Below are 16692 nucleotides of genomic sequence, written 5' to 3' on the forward strand. Positions count from 1 at the left end.
CATAGCAGTGACACGCTTGTGCAACATTATGTTCTCTCTCGCCAGCTGTGTGTCAAAGTAATTCTATGTCTTGGTATGAATGGAGTAGTGGGATGTAGAGATGCGTGTTATTTTGCGACTTTATAACAATATAATTTGACGCTATCTGTTTGTGTGCCACTATGCATTACATTCACACAACATGCATGTGGACGCTGGGTGCTGCCGCGCATGTGCAAGCATATTTCTTGTCCCTATGTGTCACAGTGCTGCGTAGCTCTAGGGCCAATCTATTTAAACCCACACAGAAGACAATCTTAGTCACCGTGTAACAAATGGAATGGGGAGAGTTACGCAGCTACTTAGATTTAACAAAGGAAAGGGGATGGATGAATAGAAGAGAATGAATAGTCCAATAGGGTCACAGTTAACGACGAGGCTTTCTTTTTGAACGATAACCCAGGATGAAAACATAGCAGCAAAGGTCAAAGAAAGAAAAAACAGTTCCCAGAAGGTAATACATGTTTCTCGTATAAAAAAAAAATGGCAAAAGACCGCAGAGAAAAATGTAGTGTTGGTAGAAATGCCAGTTGCCATGGACACAATGAAACAAATTAATCTGCCAGTACAAAGCAATACAACTCCTATCTGCTGTTTTCCATTGTGCTGGTAATACTCTTCTTATAAAACGCCCACATGAGACAAAATAATGCATATAGTTATACTTCTCTTATGCATGTTGCATGCCCTAGCATTATCTAAGACCTTTCCTTTATTTCACTGTTGGCTGGTCTTCACACTGTTTAAACCACTGGCCAGAAGGTAGTGAAGAACAAAACATTTAAAATATCAAAGGCCACGCAATGATCCATCCATCTGATTTATCATACCCTCTTTGTAATGCTTAATATTTTAATTAACCAGGAATTTTAATTGCCTGATGTCCTTTAAAATATAAATATGACTGAATTAGTTCATCAGTTTTATGTGCCGAGTATGAGTGCTTTACCTGAACATCATACATTGCTCCAAGTAAACCTTACTGAATTGAGGTAAAAAGGGATATCATTATTTAATTGCTTATGTTTTATTAGCAGATTATTAACAGGCACTAGCAGCATACGGATTGCAAGAAAAGTGTGATGTCATGGTGACCCAATAAAAGTGATTAATACTTTAATTGGCTAAATTTGTCCCATTGTATTTACAAAGATTTTAATTACAGCCATTGTCTTGAGACAGACATAGAAAGTGAGGAGTGGTAGGGAGAGCTGGGAATCTCATATTTCTAATAGCTTTGATCCTCCCTTGTATAAAATCACAATTCACAGTCCTTCATCTCTTCCTCTGTTTTGTAAAAGAGCAAAATAGCATTAGGTCCAGCGTGATGATTTACAACCCTCTGGTGTTGTACGAGAGTCTTCTCCCATCCCTTCTCTCACTTCTCCCAGCCCTTCCCTCCAGGCTGAGTGGGCAGCCTGAGCCCCACAATTCCTGCCATCTCCTCTGTGTCACGCTGCCCTTTCCCATGGTACATGTCGTAGAGAGCCATGTGTTGCCGGGTGGAGGTGAGCAGACAGAGGTAGCTGTGCGAAGCATGGAGGGCCTCCTCCTGAGCACGGCAATATCTCTCCCCAGTGATCTAAAAGAATGGGCAGAATTAAGATAAAAAGCATGTATAAACCATGCATAACAATGACACTAACGTCACCATCTTGAAGGTGAATTTATGCAGCAATTACACTTGCAAATAGATATGATACATTTACTAAAGAAATATAAAGTGCCTAGTGAAAGTAAACACCACCCTTGTCTTCACATTTTGCTGCCTTAAAATAAAAATCTAAAAGGGATTAAATTAGATTTTTCCCCCTACAGAGCTACACAACCTACAATACTGTACAATTTCAAAGTGAAAGAAAGTTATAGAACATTTTCCAAATTAATAAACAAATACAAGATGTCTTGATTGTGTGTCTTCGCACTCCAGAGTTAACCTCTCTGCGAGTAAGGCTAGTTTCCTGAATTTCCGCCTGTCTGACGTGCCCAAAGTAAACTGCATGTTACTCAGGCCCAGAAGCTAGGATGTGCATATAATTGGTAGAATTGGATAGAAAACTAATCATGTCTGTGAGTGTAACAGAAGTGATACAGCAGGTGAAAACCCGAGGAAAATCGATCCGGAAAATTTGTTTTTGGAGCTCCGAATGCCTTCCAATGCAATGCTATTGAAAGATCTAATTTTCACCTCCCAAATTGCAGTTCCTATGGCTTCCAGTAGATATCAGTCTTTATACAAGGTTTTAGGCTTGTTTTTTTGAAAAATGAAGAAGTATTTGTAGTCTTTCCAAGTTGAGCGTCAGGGCAAAAGTAGACTTTTTGTGCCGTGAACGTGGGTGCGCTCTTCGTTCTTTTCCTTTGCCATTAAACATAGTAATCTCCATCTGAAATATTATCGTTTATTTAGATATTAGACAACCTGAGGATTAATAAAAACATCGTTTGACTCGTTTGGACAAACTTTGCTGGTAACTTTTTGGAATCCTTTGTATGCATGTTGAAGGACTGGATTATTGAATTCAATGGCGCCAACTAAACTGCGTTTTTGGGATATAAAGAAGAACTTTATCGAACAAAACAACCATTCATTGTGTAGCTGGGACCTTTGGAATTACAAACAGAGGAAGATCTTCAAAAGTAAGTGATTTATTTTATCGCTATTTGCTATTTTGTGACACCTGTGCTGGTTTGGAAAATATGCCAATGTGAGGCACGGTCCTCAGACAATCGAAAACCAGTAAAATGTGAAAAAAGTTCAAGGAGGTGTAGACTTTCTAAAGGAAAGGGGATACCTAGTCAGTTGCATTTAACCCAACCACTGAATCAGAGAGGTGCGGGCGGCTGCCTTAATCGATGTCATCGGTGCCCGGGGAGCAGATGTTGTTGGACTAAATAATAACAGAGTTTGGAATCAACAGGATCCTGAACAGCTTCTACTGCCAAGCCATAAGATTGCTGTTAGGTTCTAATTCTCAGAGTAAAAACACAACGTACACTATGAAAGCTCAAACCAAGTTTATTCTTCCCAGAGGATCAATACAGCTGCCTTAGACAAAGACACTGTATACACAAGCACTGATATTTAACCCTTTCTCTTACGCTGAGTCTCCTCCTACACATCTGAACAAACATTGCATCTATATTGCTAGGCAGGAAACTAAGTGATACGTACCAGAAACTTTTCTTTCTCCCGTAACGTGACCTGACCTCGACCCCCTTCATCACTAATCCATGGCGCTCTCCCCTTATCAATGCCTACCATGTGATCGCTTTCCCTACACTCAGAACATTCCAAGCTTAATTGCACCCACTATATACTTTCCCCCTACTGATAACCATTAACCTCTGGTGTAGCCCCTCGGCTATGGCACCCCTCCGGTCTCTACTACAACTAATGATTAATAACATTTGAAGTTCAGAAATCCAAACATATCACTGCTAAATAGCTAATCAAATGGCTACCCGGACTACCTGCATTGACCCTTCTTTGCACCAACTCTCTTACACTGACGATGCACACACTGGACTCTACCCAGACACACTTTACATCCCAACACACACGCACACTGACGCCGCACACTGACTTTCATACTCTCCACATAGCTGATGCTACTGTCTATTACCCATCGTATTGCTTAGTCACTTTACCCCTACCTATACGCAAGCTACCTCAATTACCTCTTACTCCTGCACATCGACTCGCTGGTACTACTTCCTGTATATAGCCATGTCATTATTTTTATTCACAGTGTATTTATTCCTCGTGTCAAAATGTCATTTACGCCTCCCGGGTGGCACAGTGGTCTAGGGCACGGCATCGCAGCGCTAGCTGCGCCACCAGAGTCTCTGGGTTCGCGCCCAGGCTCTGTCGCAGCCGGCCGCGACCGGGAGGTCCGTGGGGCGACGCACAATTGGCCTAGCGTCATCCGGGTTAGGGAGGGTTTGGCCGGTAGGGATATCCTTGTCTCATCGTGCTCCAGCGACTCCTGTGGCGGGCCGGGCGCAGTGCGCGCTAACCGAGGGGGCCAGGCGCACAGTGTTTCCTCCGACACATTGGTGCGGCTGGCTTCCGGGTTGGAGGCGCGCTGTGTTAACCTGTTGAGGACAGAGGGCGCTGTTTTCACTTTGGGGCAAAATCGTGCCCAATTTAAACGGCCTCGTACTCAATTCTTGCTCGTACAATATGCATATTATTATTACTATTGGATAGAAAACACTCTAGTTTCTAAAACGGTTTGAATTATATCTGTGAGTAAAACAGAACTCATTTTGCAGCAAACTTCCTGACAGGAAGTGGAAAATCTGAAATCGATGCTCTGTTCTAGGGCCTGCCTATAAATGTCCTTGATATTTATTAGTATACATGCACTTCATACGTCTTCCACTAGATGTTGACAGGCAGTGAGAGAAGAAATGGAGTGTATAACTTGATCTGGGGTCGAATAAAAGCTCTTGGCATGACGTGTCACCAGTTTCCTGTTTTCTGGAGCGCGCGAGAAGGGACCTGGTATTGCCTTCTGAAAAGCTGTCGTTATAGACGACTAATATCTCCGGCTTTGATTTTATTTGATAAATGTGACAATATCATCGTAAAGTATGTTTTTTCAATATAGTTTTATTAGATTATTGAAATTTATTCGGGACGTTAGGCGTGTTGCGTTGTGTGCCTTTGTTCAGGAAGGAGAGCTTCGCGCTACTTTGCTAGCTTTCCGTGCTAATTGACTGGAGAAGAGGACATTCTAAAACCAAACAACGATTGTTCTGGACAAAGGACCCCTTGTACAACATTCTGATGGAAGATCATCAAAAGTAGGACCCATTTTATGATGCTATTTCATATATCTGTCGAACATGTGAAATAGTAGTTTGCGCCCAGATTTTTGGGCACTCTCTCGCTATAACTAAGCTGGATGTCGTAATGAAGTTATTTTTAGAATTCTAACACGGCGATTGCATTAAGAACTAGTGTATATATATCATTTCCTATACAACATGTATTTTCTAGTAACGTTTATGAATAGTTATTTGGTCAGAATAGTTGAGTGTCATAAGAATATCTGCACATTCTGGAAAAAAGATGCTACGTTAGCACAATGTATAACCACTGATTTCAGCTCTAAATATGCACATTTTCGAACAAAACATAAGTGTATGTATAACCTGATGTTATAGAACTGTCATCTGATGAAGGTTTATGAAGGTTAGTGAAAATTAATATCTTTTGCTGGTTTATTTGCTATCGCTAACGTGCCTATTGCTGTCGCTAACGTGCCTTGATGAATGAATGCGGTAGTGTGGTAGGCTATTGTAGTAAGCTAATATAATGTTAAATTGTGTTTTCGCTGTAAAACACTTAAAAAAAAAACGGAAATATTGGCTGGATTCACAAGATGTTTGTCTTTAATTTGCTGTACACCATCGATTTTTCAGAAATGTTTTATGATGAGTATTTAGGTATTTGACGTTGGTGTCTAATTACTCTGGCTGCTTCGGTGCTATTTCTGAAGGTAGCTGTGATGGTAGCTGCAATGTAAAACTGATTTATACCTCAAATATGCACATTTTTCGAACAAAACATAGATTTATTGTATAACATGTTATAAGACTGTCATCTGATTAAGTTGTTTCTTGGTTAGTTAGGTTGGCTTTGTGCATGCTACCTGTGCTGTGAAAAATGTCTGTCCTTTTTTTGTATTTGGTGGTGAGCTAACATAAATATATGTGGTGTTTTCGCTGTAAAACATTTAAAAAATCGGACATGTTGACTGGATTCACAAGATGTGTATCTTTCATTTGCTGTATTGGACTTGTTAATGTGTGAAAGTTAAATATTTCTCAAAAATATTTTTTGAATTTCACGCTCTGCCTTTTCAGTGGAATGTGGGAGGAGTTCCGCTAGCGGAACCCCGGTGCCAGACAGGTTAAGAAGCAGTGCGGCTTGGTTGGGTTGTGCTTCGGAGGACGCATGGCTTTCGACCTTCGTCTCTCCCGAGCCCGTACGGGAGTTGTAGCGATGAGGGGGTAAAATGTACTAAAAAAAAGAATTAAAAAAATGTAATTTACATTTTTTTAAATCATCTTTCTCTCTGCATTGTTGGAAAATGACCTGTTGTTCACAAAGCATGAGAAATAACATTTATTGGGAAAAAATGTCTAACTTTACATTGTATACTACATCACATCTACTAACTAAAGAGGATGAGTCAGTGGGGTCAGGGTGAATATATAGCCTACTGCATGAAGAGAGGATCGTGTCCCATCTCATGGTTGGGCTATGGTCTTATCATTTTGCCTAGTATTCTTGGTCAATGTTTGAATGAAGCCTACATTTGTTAAGTTTATGCGTTTGAATGGTTGGTAACACATTTGCCAAGAAGAAAGGAATGCTATGATTGGCTAGCTATATCAATCTAATCTTTTTTCCCCCAGGCCCAAGGTCGCAAAAAAATCCACCAACATCAGACCATATTCAATGACACTCACAATATGTCAATGCCTGTCAAACAGATACTCAATTCAATTAGGGATGCACGATATATCGGTGAACATATCGGAATCAGACGATCTTAACTAAAAATGATATCGACCGATATTTAGTTTAACACCAATGTGCAAAACCGATGTCAAAGCTGACATGCATACCTATATAATGTAGGTACATGACATAATGACTCTGCGTAAAAAACAAATTGCGCTGCACATGCAACACAGCATTCCTAACCTAGCCCACAATGTCTGCTGTGTGGATCGAGCAGTCAAGAACTCGAGCATCATTTGAAAGAGTAAGAACATTTCAGTGAGACAACTCGAAGGTGAAATCCATTAAAGCCAAGATAATGGAATTCATTACCCTTGACTATCAACCGTTCTCTGTCGTGGGTGATGTTGGCTTTCGCCGACTGGTCGAGCACCGGTACACACTACCAAGTGCGCTATTTTTCCAGATGTTGCCCTACTGGAGTTACACAGTAATTGCATCACTGCAATTAGCTTCACAACATACATATTGTGGAATGCCGTTTGGGTCTTTGCGTGTCAAAAAAGATACAGTAGCACTGTCAAAGCTGTACAAAAAAAGTCTGCAAACAAGCAAACACCGGCCACGAACGATGGGTTTACAATACCGCGTTGGTAATAAAGCATAATTTGTTCGACCGCAACTTCTGGGGTACCTAGCTAGCACCAATACAACCAGCCTGAAATCAATGACCAGTAGAAACTGCAGTCATTTTCATTATTCTTAGCAATGATTTAGGAATCCTTGTAAGTATTAGCTAGGTTGCCACTTGTTCACCTAATGAAATTGAGCTTCAGTTCATGAAAATAAATAGCTAGCCAGCTACTTAACCCTGTTGCCCAAAGCTGATGTTATAAGCAGCCAGCTAGCTTCATCTGGCTAGTGAGTCTCGACCGCTGGGTTATGTGTTGTGAAGCTTGCCACAGTAAGGATTAGGCACAATAGTGGAATTAGCGGTTTGGCTTCAAAATAAAAGTACGTCAGTGACAGTGATGCAAATGAATATAACTAGTAGAATTATGCCATACTTTAATTTTGAAGGCTAACCGCAAAGTCCACTATTGTGGCTCCATCCTTATCGTGGCTAGCTTCACATAGATGGTTCCAACCACCATTAATCAAATAAGACCTGTCTTATAAATTATGGTTATTTTAGATGATGACACTTAGCTATATAGTTAGCTAGCTAACTATAGCTACTGAAACAGATGTTTTGCTATGTTTTTGAGGAAGAACATTGTTTGCATCCATGAGCTAGCTAACTTTTTTTATGACCAGCACTGTAGGTGTGCGAGCCAACTTTACCAGCATCAACTTTACCAGCATCATAGCATATTTAATCGATGAATCGTTGTGACATATGAAATACGAGTGATAGTGTAATCAATGTGTAATAACTATGTAAAAAAATGTATGAACGTGTTCAATTATTATGTGACGTGCAGTCAAATTCAGGTCCTGATTGGTCAAATAGTGCTCTTTGACGTGTATCTTTTTTTGACACGCGTTCAATAGAAATCCTGGTTGAGAATGAAACGACTGAACAAATGAACAACAAAACAGCACAACAAGTAAGTGAAAGAAATAGGTTTTGATTATGTTTTACTGGTAATGTAAATGCAGCAAAATAACTTTTTGGTCAATGTGTGTGTAACCTTTATTTAACTAGGCAAGTCAATTAAGAACAAATTCTTATTTACAATGATGGCCTACCCCGGACGACGCTGGGCCAATTGTGTGCGTCCCTATGGGACTCCCAATCACGGCCGGATGTGATACAGCCTGGATTCAAACCAGGGACTGTAGTGACACCTCTTGCACTGAGATGCAGTGCCTTAGACCGCTGCGTCCATGTGTGTGTGTTAACTATTTAACTGTACTGGAATGCTTAAAAGGGCGCAAACATTTTAAATATCAGTTATCTGTATCGTTTTCTTTTGGCAAGGAAAATATCGGATATCGGCCAAAAATGTCATATCGTGCATCACTAAATTAAATGTGAAATATTTTTGGCCTGCTGTTATTTTCAATTTGTTACCTAGTTGTTATCCTGCCTTTTCAGGGACCCCAAAGCTCTCTGAAGCGTCTGCTGTTGAGAATCACTGTACATTTCTGCAGCAAATGAACATTGACAATGGATAATTATTAATTTCATGCCGGTAGTCCTGCAATATCTAGGTCTAATAATAGTGCATAGGAGGAAAAGTAGCACTAATATTAACGTTAGACACACAAGCTCGTGACGGTCACCTTGGCTTGGTTAGCCAGCTACTAGTAACGTTAGGGTCACTGATACTAACTTGGTGTTGCCATTGGATAACGTTAGCTTATCACTGTAATTTAGCAAATTAGTCCCATAACAAAGCCACGAATGCGGCTTATTCTTGAAGATAACCCGTTCCAGGATGGCTAAATTGTGGCTGGGGTCACTAACACATTTTTAACCACTGCAATCTAGCTAAATTAACGTTAGCTTACGTTACCATGGTGGATAGATGTCGTGGTTTCATTAAAGTTGTAGCTAGCTAACCTCATTTGCTCATCAACACGACTTACCTGGTTTTTACGGAATTGATCTAAAACATAATTGTATGCCAAAGACTGTTTGTATTCCAGTCCTTTAATCGCTCGTATCTCCCTCAGGATCCCCCGGCAAAGGCGAAGAGGTGAAGACAACGACGCCATGTTGGACTGGCGTGTTTGGGTCCGCACCTATGACATTTACATCATTCGTGCTCACCTACTACCAGGAGCACAAATAATGACATCACTTTCGTATAGTAATAATTAAAACCTTCAAAATAAAAGCTCACGTTTCAAACCATTGCAACGTCGATAACTAATTCAAAAGATATTACACTCAGTGGACAGTTTATTAGGTACACCAATCTAGTACCGGGTTGGTCCCCCCTTTGCCTTCAGAACATCCGGAATACTCTGTGGGTATGGATTCAAAGTGTCAAATCAAATGTATTTGTCAAATGCGCCGAATACAACAGATGTATACCTTACCGTGAAATGCTGACTTTGACCAACAATGCAGAGTTTCAAAAAGTAAATAAATAAACTAAAGGAAAAATAGTAACAGAATAAAATAAAAATAACGAGGCTATATATGAGAGGTACCAAGTCAATGTGCAGATGTAACAGTATAACTTTAGACCGTCCCCTCGCCCCGACACGGGCGCGAACCAGGGACCCTCTGCACACATCGACAACAGTCACCCACGAAGCACGGTCGTTACCCATCGCTCCACAAAAGCCGCGGCCCTTGCAAAGCAAGGGGCAACACTACTTAAGTCTCAGAGCAAGTGACGTAACTGATTGAAATGCTACTAGCGCGCACCCGCTAACTAGCTAGCCATTTCACATCCGTTACACTCACCCCCCTTTCAGCCTCCTCCTTTTCCGCAGCAACCAGTGATCCGGGTCAACAGCATCAATGTAACAGTATAACTTTAAACCGTCCCCTCGCCCCGACACGGGCGCGAACCAGGGACCCTCTGCACACATCAACAACGGTTGCCCACGAAGCACGGTCGTTACCCATCGCTCCACAAAGGCCGAGGCCCTTGCAAAGCAAGGGGCAACACTACTTAAGTCTCAGAGCAAGTGACGTAACTGATTGAAATGCTACTAGCGCGCACCCGCTAACTAGCTAGCCATTTCACATCCGTTACACAGAGGTACGGGTTAGTCGAGGTAATTTAGGTCATATGTACATGTAGGTAGGGTTAAAGTTACTATGCATATATAATAAACAGAGAGTAGCAGCATCGTACAGTATGTGAAGGAATGTGAATGTGTGTGCGTGTGGCGTCAATATACATGAGTGTGTGTTTGTGTGTGTGTTGGATTGTCAGTGTAGTATGTGTGAGTGTGTGATTAGAGTCCTGTGAGTGTACATCGAGCCTGTACAAGAGAGTCAGCGCCAAAAAAATATGAATAAATAATAAAATAATGGAGTCATTGCAAATAGTCCAGGTAGCCATTTGATTAACTGTTCCGCAGTCTTATGGCTTGGGGGTAGAAGATGTTAAGGAGCCTTTTGGTCCCAGACTTGGCACTCTGGTACCACTTGCAGTGCGTTAGCAGAGAGAACAGTCTATGACTTGGGTGGCTGGAGTCTTTGACAATTTTTAGGGCCTTCCTCTGACACCGCCTAGTATAGAAGCAGTTTCCATATCAAGCGGTGATGCAACCAGTCAGGATGCTCTCGATGGTGCAGCTGTATAACTTTTTGAGGATCTGAGGACCTATGCCAAATATTTTCAGCCATCTGAGGGGGAATAGGCATTGTTGTGCCCTCTTCACGACTGTTTTGGTGTGTTTGGACCATGATAGGTCCTTAGTGATATGGACACCAAGGAACTTGAAACTCTCGACCCGCTCCACTACAGCCCCGTCGATGTGAAAGGGGGCATGCTCGGCCCTCCTTTTCCTGTAGTCTATGATCAGCTCCTTTGTCTTGCTCACGTTGAGGGAGAGGTGGTTGTTCTGGCACCACACTGCCAGGTCTCTGACCTCCTCCTATTAGCTGTCTCATCATTTTTGGTGATCAGTCCTACCACAGTTGTGCGTGGCCATGCAGGCGTGGGTGAACAGGGGCCCCAGTGTTGAGGGTAAGCATGGCGGATGTGTTGTTGCCTACCCTCACCTCCTGGGGGCGGCCCATCAGGATGTCCAGGATCCAGTTGCAGAGGGAGGTGTTCAGTTCCAGGGTCCTTAGCTTAGTGATGAGCTTTAAGGGCAATGGTGTTGAACACTGAGCTGTAGTCAATGAACAGCATTCTCACATAGGTGTTCCTTTTGTCCAGGTGGGAAAGGGCAGTGTGGAGTGCAATAGAGAATGCGTCATTTGTGGATCTGTTGGGGTTGTATGCGAATTGGAGTGGGTTTAGGGTTTCTGAGATGATGGTGTGGATGTGAGCCATGACCACATTTTCAAAGCATTTCATGGCTACAGATGTGATTGCCACGGGGCGGTAGTCACTTAGGCAGGTTACCTCGGCTTTCTTTGGCACAGGGTGGTCTGCTTAAAACATATAGGTATGACAGACTGGGTCAGGGAGAGGCTGAAAATGTCAGTGAAGACACTTGCCAGCTGGTCAGTTGCATGCTCTGAGTACACATCCTGGTAATCCATCTGGCCATGTGGCCTTGTGAATGTAAACCTGTTTAAAAGGTCTTACTCACATTGGCTATGGAGAGCGTGATCACACAGTCATCCAGAACAGCTGGTGCTATCATGGATAGGTCAGTGTTGCTTTCCTCAAAACGAACATAGAAGCATTTAGCTCTTCTGGTAGGCTCACTTCACTGGGCAGTTCTCGGCTGGGTTTCACTTTGTAATCTGTGATAGTTTGCAAGCCCTGCCACATCCAACGAGCGTCAGAGCCTGTGTAGTAGGATTCGATCTTAGTCCTGTACTGACACTTTGCCTGTTTGATGGTTCATCAGAGGGTGTAGCAGGATTTCTTATAAGTGCCCGGATTAGTGTCCCGCTCCTTGAAAGCAGCAGCTCTAGCCTTTAGCTCAGTGCAGATGTTGACTGTAATCCATATCGATGCATTTATTCATGCATTTATTTATTATTTATTAATCAGTCACGGTGACTGATGTGGTATACTCCTCAATGCCATCGGATGAATCCCGGAACATATTCCAGTCTGTGCTAGTGAAACAGTCCTGTAGCTTAGCATTCTCTTCATCAGACCACTTCAATTTTGAGCGCATCACTTTCTTGAGTTTTTGCTTGTAAGCAGAGTTATGGTCAGATTTGCCAAATGGAAGGCGAGGGAGAGCTTTGTAGAGTAAAGGTGATCTAGAGTTTATTTTTTCCTCTACTTGCGCGTCACATGCTGGTAAAAATAGGTTGAAACGGATTTCAGTTTTCCTGCATTAAATCCCCGGCCACTAGGAGCCCTCTGGATGAGCATTTTCTTGTTTGCTTATGGCCTTATACAGCTCGTTGAGTGCGGTCTTAGTGCCAGCATCGGTTTGTGGTGGTAAATAGACAGTTACTAAGAATATATAGTTGAAGTCGGAAGTTTACATACACCTTAGCCAAATACATTTAAACTCAGTTTTTCACAATTCCTGACATTTAATCCCAGTAAAAATTCCCTGTTTTAGGTCAGTTAGGATCACCACTTTATATTAAGAATGTGAAATGTCAGAATAATAGTAGAGAGAATGATTTATTTCAGCTTTTATTTCTTTCATCACATTCCCAGTGGGTCAGAAGTTTACATACACTCAATTAGTATTCTGGTAGCATTGCCTTTAAATTGTTTAACTTGGGTCAAACGTTTCGGGTAGCCTTCCACAAGCATCCCACAATAAGTTGGGTGAATTTTGGCCAATTCCTCCTGACAGAGCTGGTGTAACGGAGTCAGGTTTGTTGGCCTCCTTGCTCGCACATGCTTTTTCAGTTCTGCCCATGTAACGGATGTGAAATGGCTAGCTAGTTAGCGGGTACGCGCTAGTAGCATTTCAATCAGTTACGTCACTTACTCTGAGACTTTAAGTAGGGTTGCCCCTTGCTCTGCAAGGGCCGTGGCCTTTGTGGAGCGATGGGTAACGATGCTTCGTGGGCGACCGTCGTTGATGTGTGCAGAGGGTCCCTGGTTCGCGCCCGTGTCGGGGCGAGGGGACGGTTTAAAGTTAAACTGTTACATTGATGCTGTTGACCTGGATCACTGGTTGCTGTGGAAAAGGAGGAGGTTGAAAGGGGGGTGAGTGTAACGGATGTGAAATGGCTAGCTAGTTAGCGGGTACGCGCTAGTAGCATTTCAATCAGTTACGTCACTTACTCTGAGACTTTAAGTAGGGTTGCCCCTTGCTCTGCAAGGGCCGCGGCTTTTGTGGAGCGATGGGTAACGACGCTTCGTGGGTGACCGTTGTTGATGTGTGCAGAGGGTCCCTGGTTCGCGCCCGTGTCGGGGCGAGGGGACGGTTTAAAGTTATACTGTTACACCCACAAATTTTATATTGGATTTAGGTCAGGGCTTTGTGATGGCCACTCCAATACCTTGACTTTGTTGTCCCTAAGCCATTTCGCCACAACTTTGGAAGTATGCTTGGGGTCATTGACCATATGGGAGACCAATTTGCGACCAAGCTTTAACTTCCTGACTGATGTCTTGAGATGTTGCTTCAATATATCCACATACATTTCTTTCCTCATGAGGCCATCTATTTTGTGAAGTGCACCAGTCCCTCCGGCAGCAAAGCACCCCCACAACATGATGCTGCCACTCCCGTACTTCACGGTTGGGATGGTGTTCTTCGGCTTGCAAACGTCCCCCTTTTTCCTCCAAACATGACGATGGTCATTATACCTAAACAGTTCTATTTTTGTTTCATCACCAGAGGACATTTCTCCAAAAAGTACGATCTTTGTCCCCATGTGCATTTGCAAACCGTAGTCTGGCTTTTTTTATGGTGGTTTTGGAGCAGTGGCTTCTTCCTTGCTGAGCGGCCTTTCAGGTTATGACGATATAGGACTCGTTTTACTGTGGATATAGATACTTTTGTACCTGTTTCCTCCAGCATCTTCACAAGGTCCTTTACTATTGTTCTGGGATTGATTTGCACTTTTCACACCAAAGTACATTCATCTCTAAGAGAGTCACGTTCTGACCATAGTTCTTGTGTGTTTTGCTTGTTTTAGTGTTGGTCAGGACGTGAGCTGGGTGGGCATTCTATGTTGTGTGTCTAGTTTCCGGAGTTCCAAATTAAGCAGCAGCAGCTGAAAAGATGAGCTCCTACAAATATTGAAATTTAAATGTTTTTTTTTTAGAGTAAAGTACATCGAAAAAAAATCAAAAGAAAACTGCAAACTGAATAGGAGACCAAACAAGCAGCAAACAAAGAAGAAAGGCTTTTGAAAAAGTAACAATTTTTTCATAAAATTATACCGTTTTCTTAGCTAGCTAAGTTGTTTACCTGTTGCTAGGCAGTTGCTAGGGACATTCCTGGAAGAAGCTAGCTAGCTAACAAGGAGTGTCTAGTTGGCAGAAGAGAAGAAGGGACAAAGAAGGGACAAAGTGGGACAAAATAAGGACAGAAGAAAAGGGAAAGGGGGGAAAGGGGACATTAAGGTGAAGCAGTCCTCTAAAGACACAAAAGACAATAATACAAGAAACAACACTTCTATTGCCTCTCCCTCTACGATACGCACTTCCGGGTTGGAGCGAGTAGTTGCATTCCGCTTTGCTCCACAGGTAGTATTACATTTCATTTCATTACAGTACAACAGTTTGATTTGTTTGATCTTAGCTGGCTACATAGCCGTCTTTGTATCCAAGATAATTGTGTACTCTAGAGTAATTGTCGAGGTTACCTAGCCAGTTAGAGGTTACCTAGCCAGCTACACTTTCAAACAAAGTCAACAACGCAGCCACTGCTAGCTAGCCTATTTCACCAGCCAGCAGTACTATATCATTTTAGTCAATAAGATTTTTTGCAACGTAAGCTTAACTTTCTGAACATTCGAGACGTGTAGTCCACTTGTCATTCCAATCTCCTTTGCATTAGCGTAGCCTCTTCTGTAGCCTGTCAACTATGTGTCTGTCTATCCCTGTTCTCTCCTCTCTGCACAGACCATACAAACGCTTCACACCGCGTGGCCGCTGCTACTCTAACCTGGTGGTCCCAGCGCGCACGACCCACGTGGAGTTCCAGGTCTCAGGCAGCCTCTGGAACTGCCGATCTGCGGCCAACAAGGCAGAGTTCATCTCAGCCTATGCTTCCCTCCAGTCCCTCGACTTCTTGGCACTGACGGAAACATGGATTACCACTGATAACACTGCTACTCCTACTGCTCTCTCCTCGTCTGCCCACGTGTTCTCGCACACCCCGAGAGCTTCTGGTCAGCGGGGTGGTGGCACTGGGATCCTCATCTCTCCCAAGTGGACATTCTCTCTTTCTCCCCTGACCCATCTGTCTATCGCCTCCTTTGAATTCCATGCTGTCACAGTTACCAGCCCTTTCAAGCTTAACATCCTTATCATTTATCGCCCTCCAGGATCCCTTGGAGAGTTCATCAATGAGCTTGACGCCCTGATAAGTTCCTTTCCTGAGGATGGCTCACCTCTCACAGTTCTGGGTGACTTTAACCTCCCCACGTCTACCTTTGACTCATTCCTCTCTGCCTCCTTCTTTCCACTCCTCTCCTCTTTTGACCTCACCCTCTCACCTTCCCCCCCTACTCACAAGGCAGGCAATACGCTTGACCTCATCTTTACTAGATGCTGTTCTTCCACTAATCTCATTGCAACTCCCCTCCAAGTCTCCGACCACTACCTTGTATCCTTTTCCCTCTCGCTCTCATCCAACACTTCCCACACTGCCCCTACTCGGATGGTATCGCGCCGTCCCAACCTTCGCTCTCTCTCCCCCGCTACTCTCTCTTCTTCCATCCTATCATCTCTTCCCTCTGCTCAAACCTTCTCCAACCTATCTCCTGATTCTGCCTCCTCAACCCTCCTCTCCTCCCTTTCTGCATCCTTTGACTCTCTATGTCCCCTATCCTCCAGGCCGGCTCGGTCCTCCCCTCCTGCTCCGTGGCTCGACGACTCATTGCGAGCTCACAGAACAGGGCTCCGGGCAGCCGAGCGGAAATGGAGGAAAACTCGCCTCCCTGCGGACCTGGCATCCTTTCACTCCCTCCTCTCTACATTCTCCTCTTCTGTCTCTGCTGCTAAAGCCAATTTCTACCACTCTAAATTCCAAGCATCTGCCTCTAACCCTAGGAAGCTCTTTGCCACCTTCTCCTCCCTCCTGAATCCTCCTCCCCCTCCTCCCCCCTCCTCCCTCTCTGCTGATGACTTCGTCAACCATTTTGAAAAGAAGGTCGACGACATCCGATCCTCGTTTGCTAAGTCAAACGACACCGCTGGTTCTGCTCACACTGCCCTACCCTGTGCTCTGACCTCTTTCTCCCCTCTCTCTCCAGATGAAATCTCGCGTCTTGTGACGGCCGGCCGCCCAACAACCTGCCCGCTTGACCCTATCCCCTCCTCTCTTCTCCAGACCATTTCCGGAGACCTTCTCCCTTACCTCACCTCGCTCATCAACTCATCCCTGACCGCTGGCTACGTCCCTTCCGTCTTCAAGAGAGCGAGAGTTGC

The 16692-nt window shown here is 43.5% G+C and overlaps 1 protein-coding gene across 1 annotated transcript; it reads right to left on the reverse strand.

The window, feature by feature from the left end:
* Nucleotides 1-1042: 1042 nt before the first annotated feature.
* On the reverse strand, nucleotides 1043-9468 carry LOC129833233 (protein FMC1 homolog). The gene is made up of 2 exons (XM_055897654.1): nucleotides 9113-9468; nucleotides 1043-1621 (listed from the first exon to the last, which is right to left on the reverse strand). The coding sequence occupies exons 1-2, from the start codon at nucleotides 9239-9241 to the stop codon at nucleotides 1418-1420; spliced, it is 333 nt and encodes a 110-aa protein (XP_055753629.1). The 5' UTR covers nucleotides 9242-9468; the 3' UTR covers nucleotides 1043-1417.
* Nucleotides 9469-16692: the final 7224 nt, after the last annotated feature.

Source organism: Salvelinus fontinalis, chromosome 34, assembly GCF_029448725.1.
Source record: "Salvelinus fontinalis isolate EN_2023a chromosome 34, ASM2944872v1, whole genome shotgun sequence".
Classification (NCBI taxonomy): domain Eukaryota; kingdom Metazoa; phylum Chordata; class Actinopteri; order Salmoniformes; family Salmonidae; genus Salvelinus; species Salvelinus fontinalis.